Below are 19071 nucleotides of genomic sequence, written 5' to 3' on the forward strand. Positions count from 1 at the left end.
ATAATTGGAAAAACTTGACATTCAAACTATTATTGTCATCACCATTTAGAATCATTTTCTATAAATTTAACCATAGTGTACAAACTTTATAAAATCATCACACTCGATGAACTCCGAAGTCCTCATATTTCACGTCCTTAATACCAACATAAAACAATTCATCAGGAGTACACAGCGTTTTGTAGGAGTCATCAGTCATTTTGCAAATAATATTTATATTCCTGGTGCTGACCCCTTTCACTGAGGGTGCCTTCTTAGCTGCCTTCAAGACGGCATATCTCGTGCCTTTTCCCTTTAAGTTTGAACCTCTTATCGTATCGTTCATTTCTCTTTCTTCTGGTGGAAAAAACATACAATTGTCTGTCGTGGTTTTGGTGCAGTGGCTTGATTTGCTCTGGCAGGTGGGACAAGATGATGGCAACTAGAAATATCAGCAAGAGAGAGCTGAACCTTTGTGTCCGTCACTGCTTTTAAAACTCTCCCTAGCAAACCCTCCTCATTCTCCTCCTCTCACTCTGTGAGACGAGTAATTCTCATGTTCTCTCTCCTCATGCAGTTAAAGTTCATCCTGCTTGAATTGTGATCTGAGAAGATGAGGATTCACTTAATCTCTTGATACACAAGCATCTTTGCCTGAAAACAGCTGGTATTGCTGCTTGCACAGCAGCTTGCATCGCATTGATGGTGATTTGGGCCAGCATTTCTCTATCCTTCATGTCCCCAAGTTGCTCCATCACATCATCAACATCGATGTAAAGATGTTTTGTCATGGTCTTGGCCTTGGACAATTTGGATTGTTTGTCCAGAACACTATGAATTGCTTGTTTGGGACTGAGAAGCCACCAATCAAGTTGACATGTCAAGGACGATCAAAGGAAATTGGATGCACCTGAGCTCAATTTGGAGTGTCAGCAAAGGGGTTTACTTATTGATGCAACACATTTAAGATTTTCATTATTAATTAATTTGTAAAAATTTCTAAAAACATGTTTTCACTTTATCATTATAGGGTATTTTGTGTCGATCGTTGCCAAAAAATTAAATTTAATCCATTTTAAATTCAGGCTGCAACACAACAAAATGTGACAAAAGTCGAGCGGTGTGCTACTTTCTGAAGGCACTGTACCTGTATCTCGTGCTTTTGAGACAGTCTGGTATCCTGCCTTACTCTCCCAACATTGCCAAGAGCATCCAAGGCCAACTCCACACATGGCTTTCAGACTTCCTCATTCTCTCGTCACCAACGTGTGCCACTCAATGGAATTATTTTATCTCCTCTCCCTGTCAAGGCTGGGGTGCCGCAAAGCAGTGTTCTGGCCTATTGCTGATCTACATCAGTCAGTCAGTTCAGGTATGGGAACATGTGCCGGAACATCGCGTCACTGCATCCACTTTCCGCTGGTACACCAAAGGCCTCCGTCTGGCCATCCTCGAGGCAGATGCTTGGCCCATTCCCATCTCTTTGAGATGCTGATCAACCTGCTGCAACCCCGAGGCACGTGGTCAGCCCATTGTCCCCCTCCACTCACAAGGCTCCCTCACTAAAAGAATCTGGTGAGCAGGATCAGCGGAAAATGAGCCACATGTGCATAAAGCCACAGCTAATGCTCACAGACGATGCAGGTAATAAATCTCATTTGAGTCTCTCTCAGCAACCGCTCGTTGGACTCAAATTCCGACCAGCGATAGCCAATGATTATCCGAAGACGCCTGGTACCAAAGGAATTGAGTCTCCATCTCAGATCCCTGGTCAGAGTCAAAGTCTCACATCTGCAGAGCAAGACTGGAAGCACCAAGGACCTGAAGACTCAGCCTTTCCTCCTCCTGCACAGGTACCGACAGCGACACACCCCATGATCCAGTCAATCCATGATTCCCCAGGCCCGACCCAGACGTCTATTGACCTCTGGCTCACAGCCTGTGGAGACATGACTCTCACTGTCAAGGTCAGTGAATCTCTCCGTAACCTCAGCATTCTCACTACAAATGGATACAGACAAGATTGCAGCATCTAAGATGTAATGAAAAGGTTGGATCTTATTTTTGACCCAAGAAACCCGGAATCCCAGTGGCTCTGACTCCTCATTTAGCACCTCGAGGGCCCCCAAAAGGACATCCAGAGTCTCCGCAAAGATGACGACATCGTCTGCGAAATCAAGGTCAGAGATCTTGACATTCCCAAATGATGCACCGCAGCTTGATTTCTCAGACATCCACCCCAGAATCCAGTCCATACAAGTGCTGAAAAGTGTGCGGGCTAGTACACACCCCTGACAAATTCCAGTAACAACTGGAAATATGTCAGAGATGGAATCACCACATCTCACATCACTCTCAGTACCAGAGTATAATTCAGACATCAGATTAATCAACTTTCGTGGCACCCCACGAAAACCAAGAATCCTCCAGAGGGAGTCCCAATTCACTGAATCGAATGCATTGCAGAGATCAACATAGACTGCAAGCAGCCCATGCCAAAACCCTTGCCTGTATTCGGTGAGGACACGAAGTGCAAGGATACGGTCAATCGTTAACCTCTTTGGTGTAAAGCCTGACTGCTCTGGGCACTGGTGTTCAAGCAGATGGTGGCGAACCCTATCAAGAATTATCCGAACAAAGATCTTGCCCAGCATTGAGAGCAGCATCACCCCTCCGTAGCTGTTGCAATCCTGGCGATCAACCTTCCCTTTCCAGAGAGTGACAACAAGGCCCCTCTTCCAGTCAGTTGGGATGATGCCCGTGTTCCAGGCAGATCACAGAACTGTATGCAACGACATGAGTACAGCATTTCCACCAGCCTTGAGGAGTGCAGCATGGATGCCACAGATATCAGGAGCTTTAGCCCATTTCAACCAGTTCACCGCAGCCTGTTTTTCCACAAATGAAGGTGGATCACCATTGATTGGAGGTCAGCAATGGGGATAGTAACACCCCTGACTTCCAAATCAACAGCTGGTGGGTTAGCCTGGTATAGCCACTCAAAGTAACCGGCCCAGCGGGCCTTCACTTCGGACTCCTCTGTCAAGAGCCCACCACCCTCCGCTCTTATTGCAGTACACCGAGAGACGGGCTTGGAGGAACACAATGCACAAATTCCCCTGGAAGCAGGACGAGAATCAGTTGACCACAGGTGATGCTCTAACCCCTCACAGATTCCTTGCACATTGGCCTTCTTGTCCTCCTTCAGTGCACGTACAGTTTTACGTCTCAACTCCCTGAACAGCTCACCTCTGGCATTCAGCCTGGCCCTGTGGCTCTGACCAATGGTATCCAGTGTCCCTTGAGAGACAAAATTATTTTTTGCCCTACGGTGAGTTCCAAGACATCCACTGGTAACATCAAAGATGGTTGTCTTGAAGGCACTCCACAACTCTTCAGGATTCCCCAAAGCACCCAGACCTCCAAAATCCCCACTCGGCCTGTTTGCAAACTCCTCAGCTGCCCTCTCATCCTTGAGCTTGCCAACATTCAGCCAGGGCTGGGATTGTACCATTCTCCTGGATTTAAGCTGAAACTTCAGTGTTGCTACAACAAGTCTGTGGTCGGTATTGATGAACTGAGCACTCCGGTCGACCCTGCAGTTCTGGATCACCCAAGGAGTGATGAATCATGAGTTTCATAATACGCTCGTTGACCGGTGTTACCTCAATTATCATTGGAGTCAGCTTATTGGACACAGCTACAGCAACTCCTTGGGCATGGTAACCGTCAGAGCAACCAGACCAATCGTGGGTGTAACCACACACCATGATCTCGTCACTATCCGGTCTCCGAATCTCAGAGAGTGCTGCAATACCGATGTTCAAACTCTTGAGCTCAGATGACATCAGAGACAGGTGATCATCCTCTCTTAGGGATAGGACATTCCAAGCACCCACCCAAAGAGACCACCTTGGGTTAACCCAAGGAGACTGCCGTCTCTTCATCAGTGATCTCTCTGAATCTCTGGAAAATCCACTTTATCTATTTGCTAATGACTTCACTCTCTGCCATGACATCCCTCATCCTTCAGACAGGCAGGCTGCAGCCTCTTCCCTCTCTTTAGACCTTGACAAAATCATGATTGTCAAACACTTGGAATATGTCTTTCAATCCTGACAAATTTCACGCTCTCATTATCTCTCCCCAAAAGGATCATCGGGCAACCCCTTCCCCCCACCCCCCTCCATATACTTTCTTTACAATCCTCTTGAGAAATTTCGGTCAATCACTCCTGGGTCTCACTGTCTCCTATGATCTTTTTTGGGCAAACCGCATTTAAAAGTTGGCCTCCAAAGTCAGCCACCAGTCAGCCGACTGTGCTTCCTCCGTCGTACAAGGTCCTTCTTTGGCACACCTGAATTCCTGTCAACCTGAAAGACCTACATCCGCACCCTGATGGAGCACTTCTCTCCCCTCTGGGCTGGCTCCCCTGCCTGACATCTTTCTCAGCTTGATGCCGTGGAAACCAAAGCCTTCAAGATTATTGGAATCTCCTGCGATGAAGCTGAGTGTATGGGTCTATCACTGGGTCATCGCAGACAGGTTGATTGTCTCTCTGCCTTCTACTGCCTCCTTTCTGGTCTTTCATCCTCTGCTCTGTCCATGCTTTCTCCTCCCCCCCCCCCCAAAGTTTCTACAGGACACACACAGTCTACCATCAACCCACTTCTGGTTAACCGACCTCAATCCAGGATCACTGCTCACCTCCACTCTTTCTTTCCTTTCTCTTTTCTCCCACCTGTGGAACCAACTTCATTCTCCCCTCCAGGTCTTCAAGACAGCTGTTCACCACAATCTCACTTCATCCCCGATCCAAAAACACGATTTTTTTTTACTACCATCCTTAACCCACCCAAATCCGTCCTCCTTCCAAATTTCCAGTGTTCTTTCCTGAGTTTTCTTCTGTATCAATCTTGTCCACCCGATGCATCCTCTCCTGCCCCTCAATCCTCCACACAGTTTGAGCCTGGGGAGTAACTGCTGAAATCTATCTGTCCGGGTTCTTCCCGACATCTTTGTTCTTTGTTCTTCACACTTCTTTCTACTTTTTTCACAGTTCTCTTTATTCATTGTAATTATTGCTTTTTCCTCTCTATTCCTTTTTCATTATCTGCCTCTCCAAGGAGAAGTGAATTCTTGCAGAAATTTTTCTGTAAGGCCCTCTTAGTTGCACCTGAATGGGTTTGAGGGTTGTGGAGTAGTGGTTTAAACCCAAATCCTTTCCAGGTTCCTCCTGGTGACTCCATCTTTCCTCTTTACTTCTTTGGGTTCCTTCTTGGTCTTCCGTTTCATTTGAAATGTGGTTTGCTCAATAAAGATCATGGCAGATAGTGGGACCGAAGAGTTTGAACGATTGAACTTCCATAAGAGGATTGTTAAGAAAGTAGATAGGAGAGTTTGCCAGGTGGTCCTTTCGGAGAGACATAGTGAGAGTGTGAGATTTGTCAGGATTGAAGGACATATTCCAGGTGTTTGATGAGCTTGTGCTTATTTTTCAAGGTCTGAAGAGAGGGAGGAGGCTGCAGCCTGCTTGTCTGAAGGATGAGGAATGTCACGGCAGAGGGTGAAGTCATCAGCAAATAGATGAAGGACTTTTCAGAGAGTCAGAGAGATCACTGATGATGATCAGGAATAAGACTAGGCCCAGAACACTGCCTTAGGGCACTCCAACCTTGACAGGGAGAGTAGATGAAAGAATTCTGTTGAGAGCTACACATTAGCTACGAGAGTAGAGGAAGTCAGTTCGCCATGTGTGGAGTTGGCCTTGGATGCCATAGGTGGAGCGTTTGGAGAGTAAAGCAGGACACCAGACTAACAAAATCACGAGATTGTCCAGAGAGACGTCCCTGATCTCAATGAGGGCCTCCGTCCATTATTGGGTGAGTAGAAGCGGCATCTCCAAGGTGGAGTCACCTGGTCTGAAACCAAATTGGTGATCTGAGATGAGGTTTTTGGAGAAAAGGAAGGATCAAAGTAAAGTAAATGGGCATGAATTGTTTCCTCACCACCTTCACCAGGGCTGCTTGGATCCGATGGATGAGATCTCCGCACTAATCGCTGCTACAGTTCATGACGTTGATCACCCTGGTCGAACAAACTCGTTTTTGTGCAATGCTGGCAGTGACCTGGCAGTTTTGTACAATGACACCGCGGTGTTGGAAAGCCACCATGCAGCGCTCGCGTTTCAACTCACCATACGTGATGACAAGGCCAACATTTTTCGTGAGATTGAGAGGTGACCACACCTTTGCTTGTTTGCTGCATTGATTTTTGGTTAATTTGGATGCCTCTGTAAAGGCAGGAGACTACTGGAGTGTTTGTGTAAATGCATCGGTCAACGAACTTTCATTGTAAGAGGCTGTTGCTGCATTTGCACTTGCAGAACATATAGTTTTTACTCCACAATATTTTCAATTTTTTATTGTAGCTTTTTTGCAGTAATGTCAGCCTTTAGGATGGTGTAAATGTAGTCCACTTACCTATGAGCTTTCTGATCTGGGTTCAATTCTCAGCCTGACTACAAACTTTTGGATTGGTGCTTTGCCTGCAAGGTGTTGTCACTTGTGATAGCACCCTGCCTGCAAAGCACCTCAAATGGATATTAAGCTGGGGACCCATCTGCTCGTATGAGATGGTGAACATAAAAGACTCCACTGTGTCATTTGTGCAGCGTAGCCAAATATTGCTGGCACCCTGTCTGAATTCCAAATTGCTGCCACTTTCATTTCAATGTTGGGCCTGGCCAGCCGGTTCATGAAAACTATCAAAAAGATTTCCCTAGTTGACCCTGCAAGGAGGTGGGAAGAATTGGGACTGTCAAATAATTTGTTGTATTAGATCAGCCTTCTGGCTTTTTGAGTAATTAGATTATTCGATTAATTTCTTGGGAAAATACAATTATTTGTTCTGTGTGAATACTGAGAACACCCGAGATGAAAAAGGTTATTAATCAAATAAATTTATAACGTTTTCGGTTGTAGTTACAATGTACAATATTCCTCCTGTTAACTACAGCAAATTGATGTTCTATTCTGTCTCGGTATTTTTAAAATCCAAGATCTGGGCTCTTTGGAAGGGTTATGTGGCAAAGGGTAAATGGGTAAATCGGCAATGTACTGATAGTGAGACAGTGGGGCCACAGTTGGACACAAGTAAGGGAATAAATGAACAAGAAGAGTGGATAAAACACAGTAACCTGCAAATAATATGGTTGGATAGGGTAGGGTTAATGAGGGTAGAAAGGATAGCAGGAGTGAGTGGGGGATAACATGAGATTGTGGTCCACCTGCAACAAGCCCTGGAGGGGAAGAGAATGATTGAAACTAAAAAATGCATTTCCACAAATGGGAAAAATAAAGAGTAACAAATGAAACGAAGGGGAGTGGTGAACGATAAGCCAGGATTTGGGGAAATTAACTATGAGGGGGTTACTTGAAGAATGCATGTCCTTGAGTAGCTGGGGTGGGTCTGGGGGATGAGAAAGCAGATGCAGCGACTCATTAATTTAATTTGGGCAACCCCCTCCACCTACCCCCTCCCCCTCCCCACAGTCGAGTTGGTTCAACCGTACAACTTGATTTTAAAAGAACAATTGCACAAGACTGCTACTCATTGTTTGAACATCTCGTTATAATAAAGCAAGGGTAAGATACTGCATTTGTAATTGTGTGTGTTTGAGGCAGGACAGAATACCGAGCGCTGCGTCAGGCTATCATTGACATGGTGCTTGCCACAGAGATGACCCGGCACTTTGAGCACGTGAACAAGTTTGCCAACAACATCAACAAGCCTGGGGTTGACGATGATGCAGTTTCACTGGTCAGCAACCCCCTTCCTACCCGATTTCCATTGTCTCTGTTTAACACTGTCTGCCTTGTTCGCCCATAAAACAATGCACATTGGTCTCTTTATAAGGAACACTCATTGTAGCAAATTCATTTAAATGAACAGCACTTTGGATCGACCCATTTTAACAAAAAAAACTTTGCCATGAACAAATAGTGAAATCTTATGTATTGTTGCGAATTCGCGCCCGCCGGCGTGCGAACGGCCACGTAACTCGAATCGCGGCACGTCGCCCACCGGACGGACAATTCTGTCGTGACCCTCTCGGACTAACGCCGGGAGCTAGTCATGGGTGGGCCTTTCACCCTCATCACGATCGTGCCAATCGGCCCCCCGCGTGGGATAGGGTTGTTCGCCAAACTCGACCTACCTAAGTACCCACGCGGAGGGTAGACCGGGCGATCGCACCTCACCGCAGGTCGACTCCAGATACGGGCCACTTAGGCGACCCGTTCAGTACTATCGGGATAACCGAGCAGTGTTATCGTCGGCCTCGACGGTTCGATTAATTATCGGGCATATTCAGCCCACTACCAACCCTTTACGTGAAGCAAGATGGAGATTCAATTAAAGAAAAGACGAAGCGAAACGGGAAAACAGTTCAACATGATGCACATTTATTCCGCGGCACACGGAGAGCACACATGTACAATTAAACAGAATGCACAAAAAGCAATTGCAACAAAAGAAACACAACAATGCAGATCTACAACCGACTACGCATGCACACGGCAACACTTACACAGTTTTACTTTACAGACGGTGCCAACAACACATTTACTCAAAAGTAAAAGAAAAGGCCACCCTCAAAGACAAGGGGGCAAATGGGGCCTGTGGGCCAATATTTGCGCGGGACCTGAAAGAGCGGTCAGGTCCGCGAGACCGGGTGGATCCTACCCATGTCTTTGTGATGAGCCGCAAATGTGGCGGCGCGGCGGTGCCCCGACTTCGTGCTCCTTCGCGGGTTTCGTTGGCACTGCTTGGAGTGGGGTGGGAACGGGGCCCCCTTTTCGCACTATCTCAGCACGGGGGGAAAAAGGGGGGGGAATTGTTTATGCTCTGGGGAAAGAGGATAGCTGGCTTGCTTGGGTCCCGCGACGAGCGATTCCACCGCGAGCTCGTCGCCGACCGCCGTCTTCCTTGCCTCGGGCCCGAGGTCTCTTCCCCCATTCTCCTCAGCCGACTGCAGCAAACCACCTGTACGCCCTCGCCTCCCGACTCCACTCCGCGCTCCAAGCTCCAGGCTTCCTCTCTCTGCAGCTCCCCGACAGACTCCGAACCCCGACAGACTGCGAGCTCCACTCGGCTCTCCGACCTCTCCAGACTGACTCTTTTTCGCCCTGCGCTCGGGCGCGCGTCTTGCACGAGTCCAGGACAGCCTGACGCTCGGTGCTCACAAGTGGTGCGGGAATGGCCGCAGAAGGAGAGGTGAAGGTGGTGGAGGGTTTAAGGTGGTGGTTTATGGCCATGGTGCCGTTTGGAATGGCGGTGATGCGATGTTTGCGGGAGCGAGTTGTGAAGGTAAAGATCGTGGCTGTTGGCGTTGTTGTTGTTGTTGTTGTGAAGCGGCGTTGTGGTTGGTGCTTGTTGTGTGATGGCGGTTGAGACGTGGTTGGTTCATAATAAAGATAGAACAGAAAAACGACTATCTCAAAGCGTCGCATCCCGAATGAATCACCTTTATTCCCTCTAAGCAACGGGTTTGGGGCTAACTACACATGTACTTACAGAGATATCTCACCTACGGGACCTGAATGGTGGTTTGCAAATTTCCTCAACCGCAACAGTATTATTTCCGAGTTTGTGGTTTCGTGTCGCGCTGTCTTCGACTTTGTTCTGCGCTCGAGTAACGTGATATTCGGCTTACATTATTTCAAAGACCATATGAGGTGCATGGTACAAAAAAAAGTCAATAAAATGGTTCCGAAACAGTGAAATCGTATTCCACTTACTGCATTAAAGTAAAATTACTACTGATATTCTGCATCAGTTCCTTTCTCAAACACACCCACCCCAACATGTCGCGCAGAGCGCGGGTTATGCTAGTGTAAAATTAAAGATCAAAATCCATTGAGCTCTTGCAGACAAGTTGGGTGACATTGTAGAATGTCCAAATGGCAATTGTAAGTTTGAAATGTTAATGGAGGCTTAAATTAAAATCACAAAGCACCAAATGGCAGCTCGGGGAAAACGTTAAGATCCTCAATTTGCTTGCACATGCCGATAAATTAATTTGCACGGCCCCGCTGGCAATTTTTTCACGCGCAGATGAGTAATCGATTCCCAGGAATCAACAGGAATGGATGAATAAATAATGTTTTTTGGTTTGTTTGTTTGTTTTTAAGGGAATAAAGAAACCAGGGAAGGGAGCAATGGAAACAACAACAATGTGACAAAAATATGAAGTGGAAGAGGATGTCTCGATCAGAAAAAATATCGTGCATAAAACTGTAAAAACAAAAAAAACTATCAGGCTAATCTAGTTAACTTATCCTTAATTGACAACAGATTCCCTCAAGAAGATATCGGACACTGAGAGAAACAAAAGGGTTAAAAGATGCGGGAAGGATGAAATAAATGAGGGTTGCTTCAGGCAGAGCCGAACGAGTCATCCTCGCATTGGTTGGATGGGAGAAGCAGGCTTCGATCCCCCCACACATGACATGCCGCGAGGCAGGTGTCCGGGCGAACTCTTTGTTAATATCCATGGACTTCCGGGACTGGTACCTCCTCCTACAAGGGGTGGTGTGGAGGAGAGGAAGGGCAAAGAACCCTGGTGACGCTCCAGAAAAGAGTTCTGATGGGGGGAAGACAGCACATCCTTCTCACTGTCCCAGTTCTCAGCTCGAACTCGACACAGACCTCACACAAGAGGGGCGTGGCTCTCAAATGAACTTTCTACTCAGAACCTTAGTTTTGAGTCCACCATGTGCTAGTTCAAGACTGTCCCTCTTGTGATCTCATCACACTTGCCCTATGATTGACTGGTTTGAGTACACCGTGTGCTGTGATTCAAATCGCATCTCTCACCTATGACTGAAGGGTCTCACCTGTGTCGCTCACCTGTGATTTTGAAGGAACTCTGGGAAGGATTTGAAATGGCAAAGGGGCATACCTTGTGTAGCTTTTCATGCTTGCTTTGTGCAACTTTCTTCAGCTGGAAGGCCATGGAGGAGTCAATTTATTGATAATCCTAGCCACCTAGGTTAATTGATGAGTTGAGACCTAATACTCCGAGAGCCCACAGGCTTTTTATCAGATTCTCGAGCACAAAAGGTTTGACCTATCCAGAGTATAGATGATGATGGTCGAATGCAATAATGTGGATTGTTGCGTGCCCCCAAGTCGACTCAAGGGGTCCTGGCGCCTTGAAAAGGGGTGCCAAAATTGTTTTTAATGAGCGTTTCGTGCACATGGATCTAGTTCTCACCACATGATAGATCTCGGCGTCCTGTTCAAAAATATGCATCACAAGAACGTATTACCATCAACCAAAGGGGTTTAAGAACTGCCCTAATGAGCATTAATTAGTGTTCTAATTAGACTTTCAAGCCCAAGTATGAAATTGATGGCAAAATATCCTATCTTATGTCAGAATCGACCATGTAAGAACGATTTCACTTTGACCTAAACTGATCAAGAAGCCTTTTTCACCAATTTGTGACCCAATTAAGCATTTGCTTTAAATATTTTAACCCAACTTTTAATCCTTCATCAAAAGTTAGCTTTGAACTCCCTGATCAAGAATATGCATCAAAAGAACGTATTACTGTACACAGAAGGGGTTTAATAACGGCCCTAATTAGTGTTAATTAGTGTTCCAATTAGACTTTCGAGCCAGAGCATGAAATTGATGGTAAAATATCCTCTGATATCATATCAGTCAGAATCGACCACATAAGAACAATTTCACTTCAACCAAAACTATTTAAGAAGCCCTTCTTTGCTAACTCGATGTCACATACAGCCTTTTCCCGAACATACGCCACGGACAATTTTTTTAAACAAGAGTATATTGTTTTAAGAACATGTTCGTGCAGACCAAAGGGATTCAACAGCTTTGACCCCTTACATATATCCAGATCTTGTATCAGTCGGGATTCATCATTTACGAATCGTTCTGTTATGTCCAAAGGTATTGATAAATGCCAAATTAATGATCTAGCGATCTGTAGAGCTTTTATTCAAAATTGAGAGGAACGCAACACTTCACGTCGAATGATACAATGAACAAAATGAAGGACAGCTTCTTGTCTGCCATCAGATTTGTAGTTTGTGGTGGTTCATGGAACAGTGCATAGCATAGGCCGGCATGAACATTATATCAACATCACTGATGATTAAAAGAGTTTCAAAACAAAAATTGATGATCTTCAAAACATTATGAGCACCATAATTATTGGTGGCATTCACAATGCCTGTCTGTCAGGAAGCTGCATCAGCATTCACAGTTTGTTCCAGTGTTAGATCGACTGAACACCTGGCGAAGGAATTAATCTGTCCTGACTGTGACTACCCCAGCTTCAAGGATGTAACGGAGACCAGGATGAGATGTATCGATGTTCAGCAAATCCATTTGGTATTTCGACATCCATCTCGCATAACTGTGATGGTTCATTGTGAAAAACAACTCGGTGATCGGTGTCAATGATTCCACAAATAGAGTAATAAACATTCGTGGGGACTGCTCTGTCCAGAATTCTGAATTTGCTGATTATAGTCAACGTACCTCATCAAGAATTGGGCTGTTTTCCCATGGTCACCATTTGCTGTCCTTGCCAAATACTCTTGATAGCTTTCAATCACATTCGAGATATCCAGATCGGAGAGGCGATCGAGTAAATTATCTTCTGAAGAGAACTGAAAAACACCGAATGTCTCATTGAAATTATGTTCCTCAAAACCATTTAAACATTGACGAAAGTGGAGAACCTTGAGAGTGAGCACCAGGATTGAATGCAATTTCTTGCAGTCCCTTACACTGACTGAAACGGTTCCCTGTGACGAAACCTCTCGATGAGCCTGGGGGGCCAATACTCCGCATTCAGTGAGCATTCTCGGACCATCAGGCTCTGCCACAAGTTTGCCGGTCGTCTTGTAAAAAGGCATTTGGATATGGAATTCCCCTGCTTTCCTTCCTGAAAGTCCCTGTAATGTCCATCTTGCATACCCCATGTTCCCCACACCATCCCTCTCCCTTCCACAGATCTCCTAATGTCTCTGTTCCCCACTGTTTTGTCCTTCCCTCTCCCTCCCCTCTTGTCTCATGCCCCCCCCTCCTTGTTGTATGTTGTTTATTAGCTCTCATACGAGCCTCGACAAGGTATACAAAAAAAAATTAAAAATGATACTGTACGTCGTCAAATTCTGACAACTCAGTAACCTGCATCTGCATCGCAGATTTCTTAATATTCAGGTTATACAAAATGACTCTTTACTCCTGATTACATTATTTTCGACATCGCTGAGTAATACGCAATGTTTCAGCAACTACATCGAGAGAGGTCAGTGGTTGCTTCATATTCTGCATGCACATCATAATTTGTTTCGGCAAATAATCTACACAATTACGTGCCTGTACGTACGTGTGGTCGTATGTGCAAAAACAAAACTCAAACTGCGTGGCAGAAACAACAGCCATACAGGCCGTTCCTTCGCTTTCACATGCCCGTACGTGCATGGCCGTACTTGCGTGGCCGTACGTGCAACCCCCCCCACCCCCCAAAAAAATAAAAACTTTCAAACCGCGAGACAGAAACAACAACCACACAGGCCGTTCCTTTGCTCTCGCGTGCCCGTATGTGCGTGGCCGTACGTGCGTGGCCGTACGTGCAAAAAAAATTAAAATAAACTTTCAAACAACCACACAGGCCGTTCCTTTGCTCTCGTAAACGACGACTGCATTGGAGCATTGTGTTTATTTATAAATGCGCATAAGAAATCGAGAAATTATTAGAATACAGTAAGTCATCACTATCCGGAAGTCCGTACGTTGTAACCCGTAATGGGGAACGCGGCTGAGGATCTCTTCCCCATCGGCCACGCCTACGCAGCAACGTGTCCTATCATTTTTAACTCAATGGCACCCTTTCCCCATCGGCCACGCCAACGCAGCAACGTGTCCTGTCATTGGTTTGGTAAATAAATGGCCATAACTTGGGAAGCACTTGTCTGATTAATATTGTGATGGCTGTGGAAATTCGCATTACACCATAAAGGGCCCTCAGGTGAGATATCTCCATAGGTACATGTGTAGTTATCCCAAACCCGTTGTATAGAGGGAATTTATGTGATCCATCCAGGCTGCGACGCTTTGAGTTCGTCGTTTTTCTTTTTCTATCTTTTATTTCAAACAGCATCTCAACAACCATGCCATCCCCATCACAGCGCCAACCACACTACAACCACGCCACTTTCACCATCTACGCTACCACATCTTCGCCACTACGTCCGCTTCCGAATGGCAAACAAAGGCGCCAATGAAGGAACTGCGAGGATGTGCGGGATTCCCCTGCCTGTTTCTCCCATTTGAGTTCTCCGCGCTCGGTGTGGGAGGTGCGATCCGAGCCGGGGATCAAAGGTGAGAAAAGGTGGAGGCCTCTTTTTGGGGGGAATAATTCCCTGGCCCCGAGCCAAGACTGACTTTCCTCGACCCTGTACGGCGCGGGGAGGGGGGGAACGAGAGGGAACGCCCCTTTTCTTGAACCTTCTCGAAGGGAGGTGGAGCCAGAAACGGGGCGGGGCGAAGGGCGGAGCCCCGCGCTACAAAAGGCGGACAGGACGGACCTTGGGTTGGTTTTTGTCGAGAGTTGGTCTTCGGTTGGCCGAGGTTGGTCGAGAGTGGGTCTTCATGTTGGTCTTCTGGTTCATGGTCGTCTTCTGGTTTGAGTCGCGAGCTGTTGTTCCTGCCTTGCTCCTTTGATCCTCCCACGAGCCCTGGGACCCCGTGCGCGAGCGCAGAGAATAGCGCCGAACAAACCCCGTCCGTTTCCCCAAAACCCCGTCCGAGCTGTCGGGCGGACGACGCGAGCTACGTGCGGCACGAGCTTGGTGCACCACGCCGGAGAGAGCTCGCGGACCGCAAGAGGAGTCGGGGCCAGGCGCGACCACGCCGACGGTCGTGGAAGGAGGACTCGACGGCCCAAAGGGAAGTGACCATTTTCTTTTTGGGGTTTTGTATGCGTGCTTGTGGCGCCTGTCCGACAAGTAGAACTGCGTAAGTGTTGCTGTGTGTTGGTTGTAGCTCTGCATTTGCTTTTGTTGCATGACTGTTTTAACTGTTATATGTGCATTTTTGACTGTATGGCTGTATATACGTGCTTGTCTGTGTGTGTGAATAAACGTGCTTGTGTGAACTTGTTCCCCGTTTCGCTGTGTCCTTTCCTTTGACTCTCCATCCTGCTTCACGTACGGGGTTCGTATTGGGTGCAACATCCCGGTAATTAATCGGAACCGTCAAGGCCGACGATAACACCGCTCGGTTATCACTGTAGCACGGAACGGACCGCTTAAGCGGTTCGTGTCCGGAGTCAGCCTGTGGCGTGGTACGATCGCCCGGTCGACCATTCGCGCAGGTACTTAGGTAGATCGAATTTGGCGAGCAACCCTATCCTGCACGGGTGGGCAATTGGCACGATCGTGGTGAGGTTAAACCCCCACCCGTGACTAGCTCCTGGCGTTGTTCCGAGAGGGTCACGACTGAATTGTCCGTCCGGTGGGCGACGTGCCGCGATTCGAGTTACGTGGCCGTTCGTACGCCGGCGGGCGCGAATTCGCAACAATATCAACCTTGAAAAGGCACATACTCAGTTCCCCAACAATATGCCTGATACGTTTCAATTAGATCGGACCAGTGGTTGTCGAGAAATAGCGGTCACACACACACACACACACACACACACACACACACACACACACACACACACACACACACACACACACACACACACACACATTGCTGGAATTATAGATAGATAGTGCTGAGAATTGAAACCAGCCCACATGGGTATGATTGTTGGGGATACATTGTCTAGGGATGTCCACCTGGTACAGTATTCCCATTGTGTCATGTAGGAATCTGCACCAGACATGTGTGCATCAACTCGTCAGAATTGTTGAAAGCTAGGCCCATGACACAATTCTCTTTAGTTCCCAGTGGGCATTCTCTTCTGGAATATAGATGTGGAAGAGCTCGCTCAGTCTCCAATTCTTCTGCACAGTGATAATTGATGGCATGCCTGAACCTACTGAGAACAGTGAGGATCTTCTGACTGCCAGTCAAAGATTTCACCCCATAACAGGAGTGATCTGTTTCTGGGGTTTGACCCGACCCTTGTTCACGAAAAACAAAGCATCTTGGCTGCTTGCGTCAGCCCGTCTCACAACATCTGGCCCGTATGCTCGAATATCAAGACTGCCGTATAAGATCTTGAAAAAAGTAGTCGCCACATCAGGAGGAACTGCTTCATCTCTTATAAGATCTCTCAACTGCACTGGACCAGAGAATTTGGTTTTCTCAACTCTCTTTCGAGCCTTACAGAGCAACAATGCAGTTTTTGACACTACTCCCTTTGTCAATGAACCAAAGTTATGGGCAAACCTTTCAGATATCGGATCACAGTGTTATTCCAGCATTATGTACAACACCCATTTCCTTGCTCTTCAGAGAATCAAATTTGGCTTGTCCACTGAACTACCACTCGAGGATGATTCCTAATGATTGTGCGGTGGCTATGGCAATCTCACTGATCTCAAAAGTCATTGCTGAATACATCTCATATATTGACTGGAGAAGTTCAGGACGTGCATTTTCAACTCCATTCTCCTGTACATGAGTCACGATTGCGGCAAGGGCCTCTGAGCTCACACCACAGCCTTGCTGTGGTGGTTTTCAGGACCTCTCAGCTTATTTGAAATAATTACTTTTGCATGAGTGGTGATATTTTATCTCCTTGGCAACAAATTCAACTCTCGTAATTTTTGACAGTATGTGTTCGTCCTACATCGCTGTAGCAGCCACCCGAATGGAATTCTCGGCTTCGAATGTTTCACATCTGCCAAGGCCGTCTTTGCTATAGCACGGGTGTGATAATTTCTCCTTATCACAGAAGATACAAACATTCAGAAACACACCTGATGTGGATGACCTCATCAAAGGCTGAGACCACCGCAAAGACTTGCATTTCAACTCTGGACTTGGGACAATGTACTTTGGTATGGCCATGAAATTTTTGTAACATGCAACATATCTATGACAGGTGTCATAATATGGAGGTAATCCATGTATAATCTGATGGTATTTGGATTGTTTTCTCTGTGCTCATGTGCGCTTGTGCTTTCCAGAATCTTCGTCCATATAGTTTCTTTCATCGGCATCACCTGTCCTCTGTTGTCACAACTATGGATTATGCATATCAGTTCTTCTCGGAAACCTGAAAAGACAATCACAACTGTTCTAATGCTACATAAAATATAGGATATCTTGATTTCATTGGAATACCATCCACTGAATACAGTCGTGAATGAGAGGTGGAGGGACTGACTTCACTGAATATTTCCACTCACAAGGACGTTCCGATTGCGGGGCTGGGTTGTTGGATTCCTGGGTGACGTCATCTGCGCTTTGGTCGAGGTACATCGTTACCTATTCTGGTTATTGTGATGGTGTTGGGGAAATGCCAGAGGTGGTTTGAGAACACTCGATTCCTCCATTGTTTGAACACTCGAATCCTCCAGGATAAAGAAAATTCACAGAGTTCTAAAGTTTAACCAACGTCATCGGGTAAAAAAAAAACATTGATTTCAATACTCAGATGCGAACAGTTACTCAGACCGACTTCGAGAAAGTCTTCTATAAATTAATGAATAATGTTGTATTTGGCAAGACGATGGAAAATGTAAGAAACACGCAAAACATCAGACTTACTGCATCTTGGAAACGAGCATCTAAATTAATTAATAGACCCAGCTTTAAGTGAGTTGGAGACATTCTCGGAGAACATTTGCGCTATTCATATGGTGAAGGAAAGTATTGTGATGGATAAACCTATTTATGTAGGAATATCAATTCTTGACTTGTTCAAGTTGTTGAGCTATGACTTTCTACAACAGCTTAGCCTTCCCGTTTGTGTGCACAATCGTGTTGATTGTATTTTCTCCTTATTACCATCAGTTTTTATTTTCTCCACTTATCCCTCCACCCTCCTATCCCTCTTAACTATACCCTATGTTTCATGTCTTAACATATAAAAAATACAACAAAAAAACCTTTTCCCTCCACACATTATACACCACGTCACCACGTAACCACGTAACCATGTGACTTCCTGTGCCGACTGTTCTTCCTCATCCTTCTGCCGATCTACCATCTTCTACTTTTGCCGACCCATATTCACCATGCACCTTCATGATTTTTTTCTACAACCTTTCCTTGACCTAATCTTACCTAATCCTGAAGCTTAATGAATCCTAATGAGGCCTGTTTGAATGTCTTTCTCGAGCTTTCACCCAAGTTGCTTTTTAAGAGCAGTATCATTTCCAAAGCCGTGATGAATATTAATGGAAATATTAATATTCATAATTTAAGAGCCTCCCCCACCCCTCCCCCCTCTCCAACCACATGATAGTTTTGAATATTACTAATTAAATTAAATAGTTCGCACCTGTCGGATGGCAATTATTCGAGTGGGGTCGAAACCTCAGGCATAAATGGTGAAAACATCAGTTTCTGTGTCAAAGTTGTTCTAAAAGTCCTCAAACAAATCTATAAACTCACTCCGAGTTTCACGAAGAACATCATTTTCGGTAATGAATTCTGCAAGGGTTTGCTGGGAAAATAAGGATATACATTACTTCGTCCTCATACAACAGAGTCGTTTAGATAGCATTATATTTTAAGATAAATGAAACTTTACATCGAGAGGATCGATTGTTGAATTCACGTTCTCCATTTCGAAATATACATCAGTATAAAACATATGTTTTGATTCAAAGCCATAATCGTCCCATGATAGTGAGTCATCCATGATAGAGTTTGAGATTTCAAACACACTTTGATGAAAAAGGAAAATAATTTAGATGTGAAATAATTAAAGTACAACATAACTTTGAGTATAATCAAGTAATTATGCAAAGATATACTTGTATACAAAGCACTCATCTGTCTGTTGGCATTTCTTCAAAAATCACCATCAGGAAAGAGAAGATTCAAAAATCACAAGAGAACAGGTGTAATCAAGTGTGCCG

At 45.7% G+C, this 19071-nt stretch overlaps 1 protein-coding gene and 1 pseudogene across 4 annotated transcripts in view; one reads left to right on the forward strand and one right to left on the reverse strand.

Moving 5' to 3' along the window:
• Nucleotides 1-19071, forward strand: part of LOC147021967 (high affinity cAMP-specific and IBMX-insensitive 3',5'-cyclic phosphodiesterase 8B-like) — a 207075-nt gene that overhangs the window by 178736 nt on the left and 9268 nt on the right. For 3 of the 4 annotated variants that reach the window (XM_085892460.1, XM_085892461.1, XM_085892463.1), the window contains 2 exons: nt 6000-6217; nt 7665-7800. In XM_085892460.1, coding sequence (XP_085748586.1) covers nt 6000-6217; nt 7665-7800 — 354 coding nt within the window. Of the gene's footprint in view, nt 1-5999; nt 6218-7664; nt 7801-14183; nt 15415-19071 lie in introns of those variants that run through there. The other variant, XM_085892462.1, reaches the window with a different exon arrangement.
• Nucleotides 15632-17464, reverse strand: LOC147021970 (uncharacterized; annotated as a pseudogene).

The sequence above is a fragment of the Eptatretus burgeri genome, chromosome 8 (assembly GCF_056783735.1).
Source record: "Eptatretus burgeri isolate ZD-2024b chromosome 8, Ebu_testis_v1, whole genome shotgun sequence".
NCBI lineage: Eukaryota > Metazoa > Chordata > Myxini > Myxiniformes > Myxinidae > Eptatretus > Eptatretus burgeri.